We start from the raw sequence: 21,228 nt of genomic DNA, 5'->3' as shown, positions 1-21,228 counted from the left end.
TTGGTTTGATCATGCTATAAAAAGACGACAATTATACCTGCCCCGTGTGTTCTGTCTCATCCTTGTTAATAAGGTACATCAGAAAAAATCTGCAAAGACACAGAAGGGGGAGTTATGCAACAAGTTTCAAATCTTTCAAACCACCAATGATTTCATTTGGTTCTGTGAAAACTTAAATTAACAAACTGTTCATGTAGTAGTCAAGTAGAAGGATTATGATGATTACGAATGTAAATTGGATTTCAAATGCAGAAATATAACCAGCAATGTCAACCTGACGATCAGGTTAAAATTACCTTTAATACTTGCAATTATTTGATGATTGACAAGCAAGAAATAATGAAATCTAATGATCCTTTGGTTTATTAAATTATGAGTAATGATGCTACAGCCTATAAACCTTTATCAGGTGAGCCAAAAATGTCAAATGAGGCACGACTGTACATATATATTCATGAGCAAAGAAGAGTCCATCAATCAGGGGATGCAAACACATCCTGCTAGATCCATACTAATCAGTCTCAAAAGCGCTTGCCACAGGCAATTATTGACATGGCAACAATGTACAATGCAATGACACCTTCAAAGTAACCATTTTTACTTCTAGCAGAAAAGGTTCCTTCATGTTATGCTGAAAAGCAGTGAAAAAGACAAAATGATAATCATTTTCTAACCATGACAACTTAATAAGCTTGAGTGGGGTTATTGTTTTCTGCCTTTAATACCTTCTATTACACACATTTTCTTATTTTTATTAGCGTTTCATCCTATTGTACTTATTGTGGTACTCTTGAGCATTTCAATGAGCAGTCTGTGTATGTAAATGACTATGGCTTTGTTAATGTAATACATACAGCTTTACATAGGTGTCTTATAATATACAGATAAACTGTGTTCTTGGTGGATACAGAGTTTGGTCAAATGCATGTATTTTTAGGTTAGGAGGTGTTTTGATTCTTACTGGACTGTCCTTACACATATCACAATGAAATGATTAACAAAGCACAGAGACACTCACAGACCACTTTATTACGTATATTTTGCTAGCACCAGGTTGAATCCCTTTTTGCCTTTTTCATGGCATGGGTTTAACAAGGTGCTGGAAACAATCCTCAGAAATGTTGGTCTAATCTGTTGCTGCAGATTTTTCAGCTGTACATTAGTAATTCAAATCTCCTCTTCCACCACATCTCATTGGTACTTTAATGGAGATATGGGGACTGTGGAGCTACAGTGAGGAAACCTGTCTGAGATTATTTGAAATGTGTGACATGGTGCATGAACTTGCTCTAATCAGCCATCAGAAAATGTACACTGTGGTTATAAAGGGATGGCTGTGGTCAACAAAACTCAAATAGGCTGGGATGTTTAAATTATGTTCAGATGATACTAAGAAAATATTGCTCATACCATTACAACACCACCATCACCAGCCTGATACATTGTTATGAGGAAGGATGTATACGTATCTAATGCTGTTAATGCCAAATTCTGATCATGCCATCTGTGTGGTTGTGTGGAAAACCCAGGCCAGCCTGTCTGGCTCTAACGGCTGAACCAGAAAATAATTTACTGAAAATCATCTTTTTTTCTCCATTGCGATGCTCAGTTTTACCTTCAGCAAGTCATTGTGACCATGTCTGCGTGCCCAAATTCACTGAGTTGCTGGAATGTCATTGGCTGATTAGTTATTTGCATTAACAAGCAGTTGAACAGGTATACCTAACAAAGTGGCCATTGAGTATAAGTGAAAAATAGAACTTAAAGACAGTGGTTTGAATCTGAATTGCAAGCTGTGGTAAACAAAGTTTTATACTGAGAGCTAAACTTGAGAAAGGAGATGAACTTATAGCAATGATTTATGGAGACATACAGATACACAGCCAAGTGTGTTAATTAGATTTATAATGTTTGCATTTTATAACTGTTCAGTGGTGACAAAGCATGCATAAAACTTACAAATGTAAACATGACCAATGCGTAAGAACTTAGTTTTAATATTTCTAAAATTAGGTCGAGTTGATATCAAACCCAGGCATAAAACCAGCGCTTTGATGAACTCACAGATAGTTGGCCAGGTTGTGCTCCTGAAGCGTGTGAGTCTCAAAGCCATGAGGAACCGTATCAAAGTATTCACTTCCCATTCCACATATAAAACATTTGGTCTGCAGGAAGAGAAAGTAAAATGCAATGGTTCATGAAACAGATTTGGACAAACATGATGTTCCCCAGACTAAATTAGAAAGACCAGAAGCCCGTTGTTTTAGTGCTCTGTGATTCAAATGTGGTATTTAGCCTGCTAGCACAACAATCTGACACCTTTTTTTTCTTAAACAAATGCACTGAGAGGACACCCACATAAGGAAAATACAAGTAAGAAGAGAAACCTAATATTCCTTTTGCAAGCCACTGTGCAACACTTCGGGGATACTGAAAGTTGATTCTGATCATCTGACCGTAGCTTTCCCAGCCTTGTAAAGAGGACAGTTGTATAATGATTAAAACTCAAATGAGCCATGAGCAGCTGAACACACAAAGAGTTGGGACATGGTCGCAATCACAGCATTAGAAGATGTAGTCTTAGGGTTTTCACATAAATGCCCTCCTTGACTCCCCACTCAAACCATGCGTTCCTCCCTGTCCAGGATGTGTACATCCTTGTAACTGAAAAAGCGGTCACCAGTCTTTAGGTGTAAACAGACAGCAGAGTCCTGGCCTGATGAGTAAGGTCTTCTGTGTTCTGCCATCTGCTAAGCCAGTGGCTTTCTTGATATATAATAGCAGTCCTCTCGTTACTTAAATGCGTACACTATATGGTTTCATTTGTGTCAGGGGACCCAATCATCGACACATACCAATTTTTGGCTTGTTTGGGGGTTTCAATGTCACAAAGACAAAGTGTTTAAAAAAAAAAAAAAAAAGATGCTTTGGGAAAACCAAAGAACCTGTTTGTGCTGTGACAGTGATTGAAAAGAAGCAATAACGAAATGTGTGTTTTGAGTTTAATGCATTTTAGGTCATTTCTATTTATGGCAAATAATGGTGGAATGGAGCTCAACCTGATTTATCATTGCTGAGAGCAGCAGAGCTTAATGCCCCTATAATACAACATCTGGAAAAGCAGGTGTAAAATCTGTGACACTGTTTTTTATTTTGTGACACAATGACAAATATAACATATACAGTAGAAAGCAAGAACACATTAGACGAAGATGTCGGAAAAACTGTCACAAGCCTATACCGAATTAACACAATGTATCGCTATTTTTAACAGTTTCACAGCCCCAGCTTGCATCTGCTCTATTCAGCCTTCAGCAATCTGTAAAATATTTTATTTTTGCTTGAATTTCTTCTGAATGTTTTGCAGTCAGCTGAACCACAGCTCTTTACTATATTTTATGTTGTTATTGTTTTCTCTGTGAATGTGGAATGGCAGATGCTGACTTAAATGTTGATGACAATAACAACTATATGAGTACACTCTTTTCAGACAGTAGCTCACCAGTTTTGTCAGACTAAGTGTACTACCCTGTTTCCTCAGTCTGGTAATCAAAGGTCTAGTTTTCGATTACTTGGCTGCCTCTCCTGCACCTTTGGGCTTTTTTGCTTCCTTCTAGTGTCAGACTGTCTTTCTAACTTTATGTCTGTTTTTAGGTTCTGATTCTCATGGTTTGTTAAAGCCTTATAGATATACCAGTGAGGGTTTTAGCCTGGCTCCCTGGTTCACTGGGTTCAGCAAAATAACCCTAACAAATAACTATTCTTTAAATAACAAACAGTGCATTTCCATTTGTTTTTCTACTCCTTCTAGCTTCTATGTATGGGCACATGAGCATTCAAACATGAGAGAAACAAGACTGAAAGACTGAAAACAACAAATGCATATTTTATGAATACTTTATTATTTTTTAATCAACAATTTGTTTTTGTCAGACTAGAGTTTCTGTGCTGACAAGTCACTAATCATTCAAGAGAAAGAGATAATGGTACCCTCTCATTAGTGCTAATGGTACATTTGTTTCCTGTGAAACAAGTCCCATAACTGAATGTACTTCCTTTATGTAATTGTATGTGTGTATGTGTGCAGTTTGTTTGCTCCCACATACTTAAGTTACAGCTGAAGTCTGTACTATGAAACAGGATTTCATCTTATCCAGGTAACTTCAGGATTAACCAGAGTTTTCTGTACTATGAAATGCTGTTTCACCACCTACTGACCAATCGAGTCTTCAGAAAACAACTGATTTGAGGCCTGAGGGATCCTTGATCTCTCAGACTTCTATGCACAGATAGTAGGATGGTCTAAAGTTTTTCAACAACATCTGAAGCCTTTGTGTTTCATAAATACAGATTATTCCTTCTACAACTTTTTCCTTGATTTTTCCTCTCGACTGTAAATCATTTTGAAAGAACTGTATTGTTTTATATGCTTTAAAGCATGATCTGTATGTTTTAACCTTTAAAGGATGCAGCTGAAAGAACAAAAAGTAAAACAAAAACGTTATTAAATACTAGATTACCTGTCCTAATTGTAGAGCTATTAAACTGATAAGTCTGTCAACTTACACAGTTGGCATTTTTCCCACTTTCCTTTCTGGCTTCAAATAGGCTAGACTTTGTTAATATACTAGATCTTTTACAGTCTTCCTGTCCAAAGCACCAAAAGCATACACACATTCATGCAGCACTTATAATACTAAACAACTGTGCAGCACTTTCCCTCTCACACACACTGCTTTGTGTGCAGAAGCTGTCATGTTTCGTCAGTATTATTTGCTTAACCTCTTGATATTTTTTACATATTATTGCTTTATCCTCATTTCCAAAAACCAGGAACTCTGCTGCCAGAATACTTATCCATCTATGTTTTTGAGATGCTGCCAGTGCCACAAAGAGAGGAAACCTGAGTTAATAACCAGCTTTGTGTGACCACTTATTCTGATTGCTGGTGTTAAGGTAAGTGAATCCAGGTAAAAGAAAGACACTCTAGGCATGTTGAAATCGCTTCATAGTACCAAACCCTGGTATCAAACTTAGCCACAGAAGCTGCTGCTACATAAACATGGTGCAAAGGACAATATAAAGCTTTTATAGGACATTTATATCTCACAATGCTGGATTATGTATTGTTGGAAATTGATTTTGCTCAAAATATGGAAACAAACAAAAGAAATTGTGGTTGCTTACTGCAATATAATGCGTATATTAATAACAAGTGGTTTTTTTTTTTAAATAACAGGGCTATCACCAATAGAAATATACTGTGAATGTGTGAGACAAAGTGTCAAATCTCACCTCCATATCCTCCTTCACCTGTTCCTGTTGGTCACGAAGCTCTCCAAAGGCATCAATTATCAAGCCTAAGAGCAACAGCATGAGGTTTTTCAGTACATGTTGATGCATGATAAATTCTTTATTTCCAGTTAATTTTAAGTTGCAAAACAAATTCACCGTGTGTGTGTGTGTTTGTGTGCGTGTGTGTGTCTTACCCTGGATAATGGCCAGGAGGATGACAATGACAAAGAAGAAAAACGTAATATCAAAGACAATCCGTTCCACCTCAAACTCATCTCCAGCAGGATCCTCGATCTCATCGCCAATTCCACCGCCTGCACGCACTCCCACATACATGTGGAACATGTAACACTAAAATAAATAAATAAACATTCTGTATGAGGATCAGAGCACTTCTCCCTCAATTTATTCCTCCCTTTAACGGGCTGTCTTTGCTAGTGGTGTGAAGTATTGAAGAATACTTGTTAATATTGAAGCTCAATAAAGAATTTATTCTCTGCATTTTCATCCCTCTATTCATGTTTGTTGCTATTGGGGAGAAAAAATATTAAACTGCCATTACTTCTACATTTTTAAACAATAGTGCAAGTTTTGTTTCTCATCAATCTTCTCAGACATGTATTCCCCTTCGGGGAGTATATGGCAAGACAGATTAACATTCAAGTTGTCTAGCAAGGGCTACACTGTGCTTTAACTGCCAAGGACAATATTTTCCACAAGGCATTTGAGCAAAATCAAAATATCAAAGATTTTTCCATACAAGTCTTCTGCTTTGGATTCATACGCTTTCATTGTACTCATCTTTAAAATGGTACGGCAATGACTGTAGAGCGATTGATACAACAGCACGGTGAGTGAGACTGAGGGTTTACCGTAATATCCCTCACCTCCTATATTAACAGGGCTTCATTCAAATGCTTTTACTTCCCATCCGCCTGCAGATGTGAGTGACAGTGGAGTCCATATTAGAATAGAGCAGGCAGTGGGGTGTTAATATTTTGAGTGGCCAAACAAAGGGCTGTGCTGAGGCTTCGGGGGCTGTTTTCTCTCAAAGTGTCCATCATTTTATAGAAAAAAAAACTTGATGGAATAAGACATGAGGCTGTTTTCATTTGAACAATGGGGATCCCTGTCAGAACCTTCCTCTACCTCTCTCACTGTGCAGGTAGAAAAGGAGGTGGGTGGCTGTGTTTGCATTATAAAGATAAGCACAAAAAGATAGCGACGGTGATAAGAGGCAGATATATGTGGTGGGAGAGTGTGTGTCAATATGCACATTAAACTCACAGTAAGCATGTCATTGCACTTCATGTCTTGGATGTCCTTGTCATCACTTTTGTTGTAGAACTTTCTGAAGAAGTTGAAGGCTACAACGGTGTAGAGGTACACCACAACAGCCAAGAGGCCCACGGTAAGGATCAACTGACAAGCACACATACATAATTAGAAAATGACAGACAGAGGCAGACGGGCTTTAATACACTACTCAATATAACCTCACAAGGTGAAAGCAAACATCGGATGCATTGTAGCTGCACCCATGAACACACATGGAAACTGATGGAGAGAGAATTAAAGACAGATCCACGCAGATATGCAAATGCACAAACACACACCTGTTTGCCATTATGTGTGACAGAGGAGAGGATGGTACGAAGTGTCTTGAAACCCATAGCGATATCCAAAAGGTGGGCAGCAAAGAAGAAGTTGTTATAATGTCCCAGAAACGACATGGTCATGTACCATGCCAAGTACAAGAAGGACTGTAAGTGCACACACGAGGACAACCAAACATAAGAAACACAACCAATATAGATTACAAGGACAGATAAAGAGACAAATGTGTATTTTAGATAAGTGGAATAAAAAGGATATTAACATCTCCTCCTCTGCTGTACGCCCAATTTTATCAAAACAAATCGTAGCGTGGTAGAATGACAGATTAACAAAAGAGGAATAGGCCATAAAATATCGGATACGTTTTACAACCACTGCCTGGTAACATTAACCAAATAGTTAACATAAATTGCAGGCTGTAACACCTTTTCTTTGGCTTATAACCAAACTGAGCAAAAGTCATAAACTATTAGATGCAATCCAACTTACATTGTCAGTGAAAACTACACCTAGTTTCCAGACCTGATACTTCATGTCAATGGAGTTGCATCTGAAAAAAAATATGATATGATTAATTAATAAAAAAAAATAAGTGATAGACAATAACAAGAACAATTAAACAAGGTCAAAATGTTAGTGATTTAGATCAGAGCCTTGACCTACTGTGTTTTTATATTTTTAAAAACACAGTCTCAGTTATGGGGCTTTTTCTTAGAATATTATGTTCTTCCTCAAGTACAGCATAATGTTCTAGGACCTTTTTTTACCTGTTACATAACATATACACACAGACACAGACACACACGCACACAATGTTCGCAGAACCATTATTAAAAATGCCACGGGCTATTAATAATCATTTGCCTGAAATGTTATTTTACTAACAAGGCCCACACAAGAGCCAAACATAACAGTAAATAAACCCAGACTGTTAATGTATTTCACCAGGGACCCATTTTGTAGTCCAATTCACTTCCACAGTAAAATGCATTAGAAAATGGGCTGTATCGATTTCATATTTAAATTTTTCTATGTCATTCCCAGACAGCCTGTATACTAGCTATCCTCCAGATAAGTAGCTGCATTATTGCGATCACTGCAAGCTTCTTTGTGTACAGCTGCCTACCTAATCCATATTATGGAGGCCTGTCAGGAAAGAATTATTTGTATTTATTAAAATGCATATACAATATAGAAAATGAGACTGTGTTCTTGCATGCATTAAACCTTTCTATAGCAATGTCATAAATAACGAAAAACTACACCATAATTTTGTCTGAAATTGCACGCAGAGCTAAATAAATGACACATTAGACCTCAGATATTTCCCATGAATCTTTTTAAGAATGCACAATTGCAAACTCTACTCACAGAGCACTCCAGGCAGCGTCTCTCTTGAGCCTCTTCTTTGTTTTTGTTTCAGAATTAAGGTCTAAAGCAGCCTTGTCCAGACCTAGGAGTTCACTTATCTTCTCGCAGCCATAAAAGTCACCGTACTTATCCATCACCTGAACAGGGAAGAAGACATGTTTGCATCGTGACGCAAGCAATGTGTTCTTCAGTGTATCGTCACATGAATTACACAAGACAATGATAAATGGTATTTGGAGTAATACTGAATTCTGCATAGTCTAAGTGTAACGAAACAAAGATTGTCAGACACTTGTGTTGCAAATGTTTTGGGGGGGTTTTTGTTTAGTTTTGCTTGTTTGGACAGTTGTGTGAATGACTGGCACAAACACTGGTTTTAAAGTAATCAACACATTTGTGTTGATGCAGACTTTACCATTTACCTTCCTGATAGAATGCACAGGCGTTGCATCTTGGTTTAAAAATATTGACTTAGGCTCATGACAAATACATGAGTTTCAACTTTATGTGACTGAATCTATTAAAATAAGAGCCAAGCTTTATTATAAAGCCCATTTGCCATTACAAACCTAGGCACTCTGAAGTCTGGCAAGCAATAGCACAAACCTTCTAACCATCTATTTTACTGCAAGTTCTTAAAATGATGCAATCAAGGGTATTAAATGCAATGTGGGAGTGCCAGGTGTATTTTATGTAGACCAACTGTCCATGAAGTGGCAAAAAGCCAAAACCAAAGTCAAAGTGCTTTAATGAAATTCAAAGTCAAAACACTACTTTCCAGTCCTGACATTTTCTTCTTTAAATGAAGGTGTTTGTGCAAAAATTACTTAATAAATTATTAATTACGCCTTACAACCAGGTGCCTATCATAAAACTTGCAGTGTATAGGCAAGGGCCACATTGCAGTGCAGAACAATTTAACAAAAAGCAAGCTTTAGTAGCAGACTACATAGTCCAAAAATGCATACTTCAATAGGTAAACAAAAATTACAAGGAGCTCACTGAGAGTAGCAGACAGAACGACTCAACAAGGACAAAATGGAACACATTTCTATGCTGTATATACACAGAAGACTGACTACTCCCGAGAGAAGAGTGAAAACAATCAGGGAGTCAGGGGAAGACAGACAGGAAGCAAAACTAGCACACAACCCTCAAAGGATAAACTCAAAACCAAATAAAACACAAATCAAAAACAGCAGTAACACTAGAACAGCACAGAAATCATGACAAGAACCAGAACTCAGGAATGTCAAACAAGAATCAGAAGAACTAAGCCACTAAGTTTAACCTAATAGGATGATATTGAAACCATGATATGAAACCAAGACCCAAGCAAATAAGTATTAGAATATCAGTAATGCCTGACAGAAATCCAAACATTAAACTACAACTTAACAAAACCCGAGAGCCACAGCAGTCGCTGTGAGAACCCGTCATATCTATTTTTTTGTTCAAATATACGCTGCCAGGAAAATGCAATATACAGTACTGCTGTGAAATAAAATCAATACTTCCAAATATCCCTTCAGAAGCTGATGAGTACTACCATAAATACTAGCTGGATGTGTCTATGAAACCATATCACCAAAACAAAATGGCAAACCTATACTCATTCAAGTGTAAAGCACAAGTGATACAGTGAAATAAAGTTGTTGCTAACACTGTTCCTAACAAATCACTTCAAATGAGAGGGGAACAGCAGCATGTTCCAAACACTGAAGACTTTAAATATTTAAATAACTGCTTCCCCTGATAAAATGATCAGTGAATGTAGTTTGATGCAGCACACAAGGCCAGATTTAATAAGTCATCCGCATAAAGTGAGGCTGCAATCGCAAGAATGTGCCAATAAGAGTGGAGCAAATTAGCAGCGCCAAAATAACACAGTACATTAATAAAGTGTACACATCTGTTTCTATTGAAATTACTGTTACTGCTGCACATGCATGAATGTGTGGGGTCTTTTTTCCTGCGTGCTACAGGCATTTACTCAAATCAAATAAAGCCATCTGACTCTAATCTGCCTGTACAAAAAACAAATACTGTATTCAAAATGTTGATCTGCATTCATTGACACCTTAACAACATTAAGACTTAGACACAAGTCTAACATGTGTGAGATCTGATGGTAGTGCTGCAGAGATCTGTGTGGATACTTTTGAGTAAAGATAGGTTTTCAATAATATTTCTGTGTATAAATGTGACTAAAAACCAAACACAGCAAAATGAAATACTCGCTATAAAACTCGACTTTGCTGCTGATAATACATGTATGGCTTGCAGGCCTCTTGAACTAGGCAACTAATCCTTCTCCTCCTCCTTACACTCTACATTCAGTTCTGCTCCGCTACCAAAAAAAGAAAAAGCAGAAGCACCAGAAAAATATGGGACACTGGTCATTCAGGGTAAGTACCTGCAAACCTTAGTAAATCACATTTGTATGATTGATTTAGATACTGTCCTCCCTAAATTCTGCACTCAGAAAGGGAAAATCCTAAGGCCAGCCAAGAAAGTAATGTGTATGTGTCTCTTTAGTAAATCTCAAAAGTAGTTATTTTAATCCTAAAGGAGGTAATCCCAAACCCTTAATATAGCCCCCAGTAGCTTTCCTACCAGTGCATTACAAGTTGAATTTCTATGAGTCACATTAAGTGTTCCTAAATTGGGGGGGAAAAGACCAAAAAGGGCTTTCTTAAAGCAGACAATGACAATGATCTCCTTTTTTAAACTACAGAGACATAATCAATGAGAAGGCTGAAGGTGTTGCACTGTCTATTGAGGCAAGAAAATCATTTTGGTATTTTACAGGGAAATAATGACACCTGTGATGAAACGGTAAATGTCATTATGTTTCTTAATGCAATGTAACTACATGGAATATGCACATAATTATATAAATGCATAAGCACTTTTAGACCAGACCTTACCTTTCTCTTCACAAATTTATCCCAGTAATTGCTTGGAAATGATCTGAAAACATAAAGAGTAAGAGACTCATTCATATGGGAGGAACAGAAACTGTAACATTTACTGAAGCAACCTTGAGTGAAAAATTTCAGCCTGCCACTTCAATATGTATACGCTCACCAGCCACCTCATTAGTTACACCTTGCTAGAAACATGTTAGGCCCTATTCTGCCTTCAGAACTGCTTTCATTTACAGGTGCTGGAAACATTCCCTAGAGATTGTGGACTATATTGACAGCACAGGGTCATGCAGTTCCTACAGATTTGTCAGCTGCACATGCATGATGCAAATATCTCATTCCACCATATCCCAGAGGTATCCTATTGGATTGGCATTTGGTGACCATGGAGGCCATTTGAGTACAGTGAACTCATTGCCATGTTCAAGACACCAGCTGGAGATGTTAACTTTGTGACATTGTACATTATCGAGCTGGAAGCAGCCATCAGAAGATGGGCACACTGTGGTCATAAAGTGATAGATATGGTCAACAACAACACTAAGGCAGGCTGTGGTGTGGAAATTATAATGTTGATAATAAGGGCCCCAAAGGGTGCCAGCAAAATTACAGTCACAGCATTACACCATCAGCAACCAGAACCCTTGATACAAGGTCGGATGCAGCTATGCTTTTATGTTGTTTACACCAAATTCTGACCCCACCATTCAGATCTAGCAGCAGAAATCAAGACTCATCGCACCGGCCGACATATTTCCAATCTCCTATCGTCTAATTTGGTGAGCCTCTGTTTATTGTATCCTCAGTTTCCTGTTTTTAGCTTATAAAAGTGTCACCCAGTGTGGTCTGCTACTCTAGCCCATCTGCTTCAAGGTTTGACATATTGTGCTTTCAGACATGATAGTGAGTAGTTATTTGAGTTATTGTTGCCTTCCTATCAGCTCAAAGCAGTGTGGGCATATTCCCCTGACCTTAGACATCAACATGGCATTTTCACCCAAAGATCTGTCGCTCACTGGATATTTGCCCTTTTCTCTGTAAACCCCAGTTGGAAAATCCCAGTTGATTAGCAGTTTTCTGAAATACTCAGACTAGTCCACCAAAAACAATGCCACTTAAATCACCTTTGTCCCTCATTCTGGTGCTCAGTTTGAAATTCACCAAGTCGTATTGATCATGTCCTCATGGCTGTTGCCATGTGATTGGCTGATTTGATATTTGGCTTAAAGCCAAGTCAGTCAAGCCTACCTAATGAAAAGTCCAGCAAGTACTAGGTGTCAGTAGCAGGTTTCTTAGATTTGAAGTACAAAACAGGCTGTTATTTGATTTTTCCATTACTTTATGAATAAAAATGATATTAAAACACAAGTCATGAACATACGGGGTGTTAATTGCCAGTCGGTCCCATTGGCCTTTGATGTCTTCCTCAGGAGGCTGTTTTGTCACATAGAGTCCATCAAACTCCAGCCTTCGTGCCACTTCCTTCTCACGTTTGAAGATTACTAATGGTACCTTTCAATCAAACGCACTACAATAGTCACTATATTCTTTGAATAAGTACACCAGTAATACACTAACAAAACATTCAAGTTAATAATTTACTTCATGGCTCTTGACAGGTAAAAAGTGATTATATAAAGTGAAAGAAGTTCTTAAACTGGTATACCTTGAGGCAGTAATAACCAATAATACAACAGAAGGAGATGATTGTGTGTGCTACAGCCAGGAAATTGAGAGAGGGCTCCATGTATCCACTGTTTTCTTCAAGTACAAAATACACTCTGCCCTCGCTGTTGTTGTCAGCATCAGAGTTCAGTTCTTCACCGTAAACAGATGTGGTCATTCCTTCCTCTTCTTTCAGGGTAGGAAACGGTGTTACCTTGGGTAGACAGTAGACCAAATATATAATACTTAAGACAAAGTTGACTTTTTTTGACAAAATATTAAAAGCCATCTTTTTTAATATAAGAAATTCAATGTTGTTAAAGTAAAGCATCGACCGAGACTACCCAGTTTGACTCCCTGGGCTTCACAGCATGGGCAAAAAAAAATATGGACAAAACACACAACAGCACAAAATACTTGTCTCATTAGCACATTCCCACCTTGTAGAACAGAAGGACGAAATTGATTGCAAAGGTGATAAAAAGAGCCAGCAAGCGCAGATTATAAAAGTTCCTTGCAAAATAGTTCTGGAAAAAAGAAACAGAAAAAAATCTGAGGTGTGTGGCCTTTATATTTATGTGACTGTGGAGGAAAACTGACGTGGGTGCAAGGATGCATCCTTATCTACATTGTACTCATACATTCACAGCCATGTGTGTCTCTGTGTGTGCATATTACCAGCAGGCTCTTGTTATGAGTGCCAATTGTCTCCCAAAGGGCAGATTGTTGGCTCTGTGGTTCTTTTAACTTATTTGAGAATCTCTTGGCTCTCCCCCTTGCCTTTGCTTTCTCATTTCCAATTTTCTTCTCAGACTTCTCTCTGCAAATAATCCATACGCAAACAGAGGGAAAGTCAAACAACCTTACTTTGACCAATATCTGGGATGATGAAAGCAGAATTTTGCCTGTGAAGATTTCAAACTTTTGATGTTAAATGTGATCTTAACCTTTGCTTTAAGCCCACATGAAAAGTCAGTGGTTTTTATATTTGAATGGCAGTGACTCAACAGTGTAGTGGTCAGCATGTTTGCATAAGACCCAAGATTTTAGACCAGAGGGAGACACAAATTCAGCCTCAGGGAATCAAATCAAATAAAACATGCAGGTCCATCTGTTGTTGTAACCCCTTGAGAGTTAAGGGAGCAGCCAGAAGGAGCAGCCTGTCATTTAGCAAAATATTTTTTATTGGTTTTAAACACACATTTTAGCGACTGTAACACTTAAAGTGTTATTGAGAAGTTAAAGAAAATCCCTCTTTGAGAACCAAATAAGAAAGCATGCAAGAGACTCACTCTGTGTTCATTTTTGTGTCTTCATTTTTATCCTCTGTGGTTGTGTGATCCTTAATTTGCTGCTTGTAAAATTCATTAAGAATCAAAGTTTAATATGAAGCTCAAACAGTATCAAAGTATTACAAATCAATGAAGCTTAGGACAAGTCCACACAGATGAAAAACCTTGGGAAAAATAAAATGTACTGAGCCACGAACATTAAATAAAACATTCTGAATGTAATTTTCATACCGTTATCTGATGCTTCTCAAAATCAGAGGAAGCACTGGTCCTGGAACTTGTGCTGAACAGGTCATCCAGACTGGCAGTGAGGTCTTGTGCTACAAGTTTGTATCGACCTTCCTCTTTCTTTAGTTTGAGGCCAAAAATGCTTGACAGTACATCCACCTCTCTGGGGGAGGTCACAGCTCCCATCTGCCCAATCTCCCTCAATTCTCTGTGGGACGAAAAACTGGCAGAGTACCTCCTCGGCTGATCCACACCACTTGGCACCTCCGTGACCTCATCAAGAGTTGGTTCAAGGATACCGCCAAGCAAGTCAGATATCCTAATCTTTTTGGCTCCCTCTATGAGCCCACCACTCACAAAAGCAATATACAGCACGTATAAGATGCTGTGAAATAAAACATAAATGCACCGTACCTGAGCCATACAAATGAATCGGACGAATAGAGCAGCTGACATGAGGATATCCTTCAGGGTCAACTTCATCAGTGTCTTTAGGTTTGTCAGAGAAAGTAGAGTTGAGAGAAATAGCCACCAATGAATCATGAAAAACATTCCCTGATCGCCCAGGTGTCGTTTATCCTCGACTTGTTTCCCAGTATTTCTTTCTCCGGTGTTAGAGCCAGATATCTGAGCTGCAAGCTGCATCTCAAAAATGGTGTCCTCACAGAAATTGACAAACATTTCCATTTTCTCTCTCTCTGCACCCTCGTTGACAACATCAAAAATGAACTGCCTCTTCGACTCTTTAACCTGTGGCTTCTCCCACTGTGTACGGCTATATTCGCTGATCTCAAAGTAGACGCGTTCGAAGCGCTTCCCACTGCCGAGGATCTCTATGCGTCCTAGACTGGGCTGAAAGTAAGTCAAGACACTTTCTGCCAGTTCCAAGAATGTCTTTAGTCTTGAATCGTTGGGCATGTGTTCTGACAAGTTGGTGAGGAGAACGGTGATGCTGAAGCCAATGTCTTTTGCTGGCTTATGGAAGCGATCCACAAAGGCCTCATAGTTCACAATTTCACCATCATTAGTCTCCATGCACGAAAGCAAGAAGTGGATCTCAGCCTGCGAGAGATGCTTGCAGTTTTCCATGGCTTTCTGGAAGTCCTTCCTGGATATGCTTCCCTGACGATCAGGATCATGTTCTCTGAAGGCTTCTGAGGAGGTGAGGTCTTTAAGTTTGAGGAACATGTCAAAAAAACTTGAGAATCATTTCCACATTGCCTGACGATTCCACCAACATATCCACCATTTGCTTTCCAGTAGTTCCATTGACAACATTGCCTGCATGAGGCACAGGAATGTCCTTACTTAATGATAAATGGTAACTTATTACTATCACAAACTGCAAAACAACAGAAGATATTTACCTTCTAACATAGAAAGCAAAAACACAACCATATCTTTCTGTAAATCCATGAGCTCCTTTAGAAGCTCTATTTGCCTTGAATCCTGTATGTGCAGAAAATATATTCATAGTTAAATTTTCATAAAGTTGTACTACTGATTTCACATATTACACTGTGCACGAGTGGGCACATTATCAGAGGACAGTTTTATATTAAAAATAAATCTGAACTAAAAATGATGACTGCGGGGGTAGAAACCCTGCAGTACATGATCACCTAGAGCACTGTCAATTTTATGTCTTCTGAATTTTAAATGGAAACATGCATGGTCACTGTGAGTGGATTAATACGCTGTACCTGAGAGAGCTTCATCTGCAGGTGCGCAAAGACATGGAGGAATCCCACAACAGCGTCCCAAAGACGGCTATGAGCTAGACTCTGCTGGTTCCCAGTACACGGACCCTGCATGCACACTCTGATAATATGAGCTGCTAGTAAAAGCAAAGTGAACTTATAGAGAAATAGACAGCTCTTTGCAGAAGCCCCCGGCTTGTGGATTTATGTAGAGTGTCTAGATTTAGACACTTTACATCTTACCCATCACAGAGTGCTATTACGAAGCAGTTTGATTGGTCCTAAATTAATTCTGCAGCATGACAAGAATTTGAAATATACAACCCCAAATTAACAGACTGCTGGGATCCTTAATTAAACATTTTAAAGACTACATTGTGGAACAAGTTCAAGTTTAATGAAGGCTACAGAGCTGGGCAATAAAATCACTATGGAATGGAATGGAAACAGACTTACCTGTATGTACTCAGTGAGAGTGTTGAGGGCCTGTTTGGCCACTTCAATGGCCTTGGAGAAGTTGTGTTGACCTTGTGCATCAATCTCATCCTTACCTGAGTAGTACCAGTAGAAGTCACTGATGGACTGCTACAGTGTAGCAGAGGAAAATGTTTGTATTTCATGAGCACAACTAAAACGTTCTTTTAGTGACAAAACTATTGAAAAAGACAAAGAACAAATCCAATTCTACTATTGCACTCCAGCTAATTTAACTTTGCCTTATCTTTGGACACATCTACTTGAAATTAAATCAATCAATCACTAAAACATTAGGCTCCACAAATGTGCCTTAAATGAAACACCAATATACAGCATTACAAATGAAAACTCATCACAGCGTGCCTACCTGTATCCTTAGTAAATAGTCTACAGTGGATATAATGATGTTGACAGTGGTGTTGTTGCCTGTTTGTGTTCTCAAGTAATTCTGGAAATCTAACACATAAGCAAAATATTATTAAAGTGGACAAATTGTTAAAAGTGAGCTTTGCATACATTAGGATTGGACAATATATATGTAGTACACAGCTGTTATAAGTCGCTGTTAAACTACAGTAATTTCCATCCATGTTTCTTCAATATATCAATATATTTTTGTGAACTCTTTGACAGAATGTAACTGGATACAGCAGAAAGCAATTAACCTGAGTTGTGTCCTTCACAGAGCAGCTGAAGGAAACGGAACAGGTCACAGGTTAGGTCTTTGTCAGGCATCACCTTTTTTCCTGGGAAAAAGATGGACAGAAAAAGGTGAGGGGAAAAAAAAAAAAAAAAGCAGAGGTCTAAGGTTCATAAACCGAGTAAGAGAATGTTCAAAGAATGAAGAGAACAGAAAATTAGGCCACTTTTGACTGTAAATTCAGAGTATGTTCAAGGCCATCGATCTCACAGCTGGCTCTTCTGCTGTGACATGGATTAATAGTAATAGATTTTTTTGCCTATTTGAATACAGTACCTGAGCTCTCGTCCGTGGCCATGCCTAATCCCTCTGCTTTGTTCTGCCTCTCAAAGGCATTCAGATCCAAAACACTGAACAGAAGAAAAGCAGGCACAACCACACAGAAAAAAAGCACAAAGCACTTGTACTCTTGCCTTTTTTATTTTAAATTAAATCAATCAGTATTTGAAACCTGCCAGCCTTTATAACATTTGACTTGATATCTAATTTTTCTACATTTACTCACCTGCATGACTGCATGAGCCCAGCCATGCTCTGAAAGAAGCCCACATCTCGCTTCTCTTTTAGATAATCCAGCATTTTCTATCAGACAAAAGCATCAAAGACAAGGTCTGATAAATGGACGATATGATTTGAAACAGGGATAATTAGATTTATTACTGTGAGCATTGCTGCAGTAAGATGACAAAATTTGAAAGGGCTATGTTCTAATAAGGACAAATAATGACACGAGGGCACTTAGTTTAAACATTATTGTAGACCTATTTAACGTCCTGCAGTGAGACCAAAAAAAATCATTTTAATTTGCACAAACAGGCAAAAAAATTAGGACCACTCACAGATATATATGTATAATGTAAGCTTGGGTAAGCACTCATAGTTCATATTGGTGGATGCAGGAGAAGTATGTAGATGTAAAGGCCTGCCCCAGCTTGTCAGGAACCAAATCACCATGATTAGATCTCTGAAATGGAAAGGCTTTCAAGGTGCCCATGGTCAGCACTGGGAATGCATACAACTTGCAGGATCTGTTGCCTTCTGGTCACATATTAAAAGGCACCGTCAGAGATCACACATCCAGCAGGGCAGACACAGAGGACCAACAGGCCACAGTGTTTTGGCTGACTGGTGTATCATTAGATACTCGTTTACTTTAAACTGAGATCTTTGATAAAACAGTTTCTTCCCTAAGTTATTCAATCCATGGTAATCATTTGTTTTATTATATAAAAACCTGAACTCCTATTTAAAATGAAGAAATAGCGAATGTCACAGAAGGTATATATCAGATCTATTTTGTGAATGCCAAGAAAAAAAAACCCACGTAAATAGTTTCAGGGGGAAAGCAATGAAATTACTGTACCTGCTGAACAGTGGCATTTCCTCCATTGAGAATAGCAATGCCTAACTTCAGTGTAGGGGCAATCATGGAGCCTATGGCACCTGAAATTAATCAAAAGAAAAGAAAAAGCATGGTACTGACTCCAAAGAATAACACTGCATGATGCACATTTGAAGAAAGGAGTGAAACACACTAAGCATCTACTCTCTTCACGTCAGTCTCAAGAACATGAGCACTAAATCAATCAGAAAGAAAAAGATTACTTTCTCAGTTCCCTGCATGTGGGAATCTTTGTCGAGTATTCAGCTAACACAAATACTCTGACTTACTGCTGGCACATCTAAAGCAACAACATAATAAATTAGAAAGCAAAAGATTAATCTTAATATTTAAATTTCTATGATTTTAATATATTTTTCTATTACATTAAAATATTTTCTAATATTTGAATGTCTTTCCTACCTTTGCTGGCGCTGATAGTTTGCAGGACCATCTCAGAAGCTCCACGACAATGTAACCTGGCTTGCTGGTACAGCAACTTCTGTTTCTCCATCTCCTTCTCCTGAGGCAATGAAAAGATAATTCATGTTTTTATACACCATTTTATCAAATTGAATTTAACATAATGTTGACTATTAATAATCTATAACACTGTTCACAATAGAAATTGTAAAAACTAACAAGTTAAGCCTCTAACAAAAATTCTAAGCAAGGAATATTAAACACAAGTCGCTTACTTCAAAGCTTTCCACCTCCTGCTCTTTCTCTTCACCCTCTCTGCTACAACTCTTGAAAAGCAAACACATAAAGCAGGGTGGTGATGTGAAAAGATGTAGAAAATACAAGTAAGTGGATACAAAAGAAACACCTAGTTCATAAATTCACAGCACCTTGCTTTGATATGTGTTGCATGCGCTATTCACCAAAAAACAAAAGAATGAAAGTAATATTAAAAGCCACATTGTGCATTTTGTTTCTCTCTAATTTATTGCTATAATTTTAGGAGCTGGCGAATGTTGTTCAAGAAGAAAATTCAAAATACTATGATAGTACAATGTCATATATGTAACGTTACAGGCAGTTACACTGCATGCTTTTGTAAAGGACTTCAGGACATGAACAGAGATTTGGACACTACTAATGAGTGTTCTATTACCTTGGCCATAATAGCAGCGTAGGGCTTATAGAGACTGTCAATTCCATCCTTACTGTGAACAAAGGAAACAAATGAGACGTGATTAGTGTGTATCAAAGTATGCACAAGTTCAAGTTCATTCAAAACCCCTTACACTGTTGAAGGCACTACTACCTTTAAACACCTTATGCGGACACAGTTAATGCCCAAGTCTACCCAGTGGCATTGAACATGTTTATTGACCTTAACACCTGGATACTAACTAATCTGATTAAATCTCTGCAGTGACTTTACAAATGGGAATGCTCCTCCACCAAGGTTTTTTGCAAAGACATGATGCCAAAGTGTTCATTTATGTTCATGTTATGAGTTTCTGCAGGAATATCAGAAATATATCTTAATTGTACTGGTGGATAAGATCACACATTAAGAAAAAGAGCATTTATGACATTATAGGAATACTTATTTCAGTTACTTTTCAACAAGAATTTTAACCACTGCTTGCAACAAGAAAGGTTTTTTCCCCCCATTCACAACATCTGTGGCAAAAAATATATGCTTTGAATATTCCACTGAAACTGCAGCTTAAAATGTATTGATGTAAAAGATACACATTATTTGCAACATCAAGCAGAACGCATTTATGCAAAAATTAAAGCCCTGGAAAAAGCAGAAACATATTCCACATTCCAAGCTTTCAGAGATCAGTGGCCACAGATGTTGGACAAAAATATCATGCTTCTGGTCAATTCAATGTTGGCTTTCTGGCTGATGAGTTTGACTAATAATAGTTGTGCTGACTGGAAATGTTATTGCAAGTGATTCTTTTATGATAAGCACACACACCTGCTTTCTGTCAGGGCGCTTCGACTGAAGAGTGTAATGAGTTGTAGGAGAGGATCGATTGGTTTGGCACCTTCCTTCACATCCTTTTCTTCCCCTCTTCCACCTACATACAGTTCCATTACTCCCCTCTTCTGCAAGCCAGAAATAAAAGAATAAAGGAACTAACATCTCTTAATCTCACAGCCTGGCTGTGCACAGCAGACTGAGGTTTACACCTGGCTGCTTTGTTATTTATTTGGAAATTCTACTAAAAAGACATATGAAAGCAAAAGGTCTTAATGGATTACATTTTTTTTTAATAAAACAAATGTTTAAAGTGATAATAAGATGGCAACACAATAATGAGTGCACAATGTCACATCCCACCTACTTTTTATGCCAGAAAGTGGGCAGTTTAGTGAGTGTAAAAATATTGTACAATAGTATTAGTGTTTAATTTCGATTCAGTACAACAGTGTAGGTGGGATTTTTGTGCAGCCTGAAATTCCTCACAGTCTTAAGCTGATTTTGAGCAAAAAATGTTTGTTTTACACGATACGTGTTTTGTTGGCAAAACAGAAGGTACTGTACTAACATCATATGCCAAGAAGAATATATCTAATTATATGCACACGAAAAGTTCAGTTTTTA

The 21,228-nt window shown here is 38.0% G+C and overlaps 1 protein-coding gene across 1 annotated transcript in view; it reads right to left on the bottom strand.

The window, feature by feature from the left end:
* ryr2b (ryanodine receptor 2b (cardiac)) overlaps positions 1 to 21,228 on the bottom strand; it is an 89,267-nt gene that overhangs the window by 4,621 nt on the left and 63,418 nt on the right. The window contains 28 exon segments of the mRNA XM_013909395.1: positions 38 to 89; positions 2,065 to 2,165; positions 5,296 to 5,360; positions 5,490 to 5,646; positions 6,583 to 6,717; positions 6,912 to 7,058; positions 7,402 to 7,462; positions 8,284 to 8,420; positions 11,214 to 11,256; positions 12,595 to 12,725; positions 12,880 to 13,092; positions 13,319 to 13,405; positions 13,557 to 13,698; positions 14,171 to 14,232; positions 14,402 to 15,595; positions 15,597 to 15,679; positions 15,766 to 15,847; positions 16,102 to 16,206; positions 16,555 to 16,683; positions 16,943 to 17,031; positions 17,241 to 17,321; positions 17,552 to 17,625; positions 17,781 to 17,857; positions 18,639 to 18,718; positions 19,080 to 19,179; positions 19,355 to 19,405; positions 19,774 to 19,825; positions 20,599 to 20,729. Of these exon segments, the coding sequence (XP_013764849.1) occupies positions 38 to 89; positions 2,065 to 2,165; positions 5,296 to 5,360; positions 5,490 to 5,646; positions 6,583 to 6,717; positions 6,912 to 7,058; positions 7,402 to 7,462; positions 8,284 to 8,420; positions 11,214 to 11,256; positions 12,595 to 12,725; positions 12,880 to 13,092; positions 13,319 to 13,405; positions 13,557 to 13,698; positions 14,171 to 14,232; positions 14,402 to 15,595; positions 15,597 to 15,679; positions 15,766 to 15,847; positions 16,102 to 16,206; positions 16,555 to 16,683; positions 16,943 to 17,031; positions 17,241 to 17,321; positions 17,552 to 17,625; positions 17,781 to 17,857; positions 18,639 to 18,718; positions 19,080 to 19,179; positions 19,355 to 19,405; positions 19,774 to 19,825; positions 20,599 to 20,729 (3,861 nt within the window).

Source organism: Pundamilia nyererei, unplaced genomic scaffold, assembly GCF_000239375.1.
Source record: "Pundamilia nyererei isolate P.nyererei 1_Seehausen unplaced genomic scaffold, PunNye1.0 scaffold00024, whole genome shotgun sequence".
Lineage (NCBI taxonomy): Eukaryota > Metazoa > Chordata > Actinopteri > Cichliformes > Cichlidae > Pundamilia > Pundamilia nyererei.
Note: the sequence above shows the minus strand (reverse complement) of the source record. Positions and strands in the feature narration are given on the sequence as shown.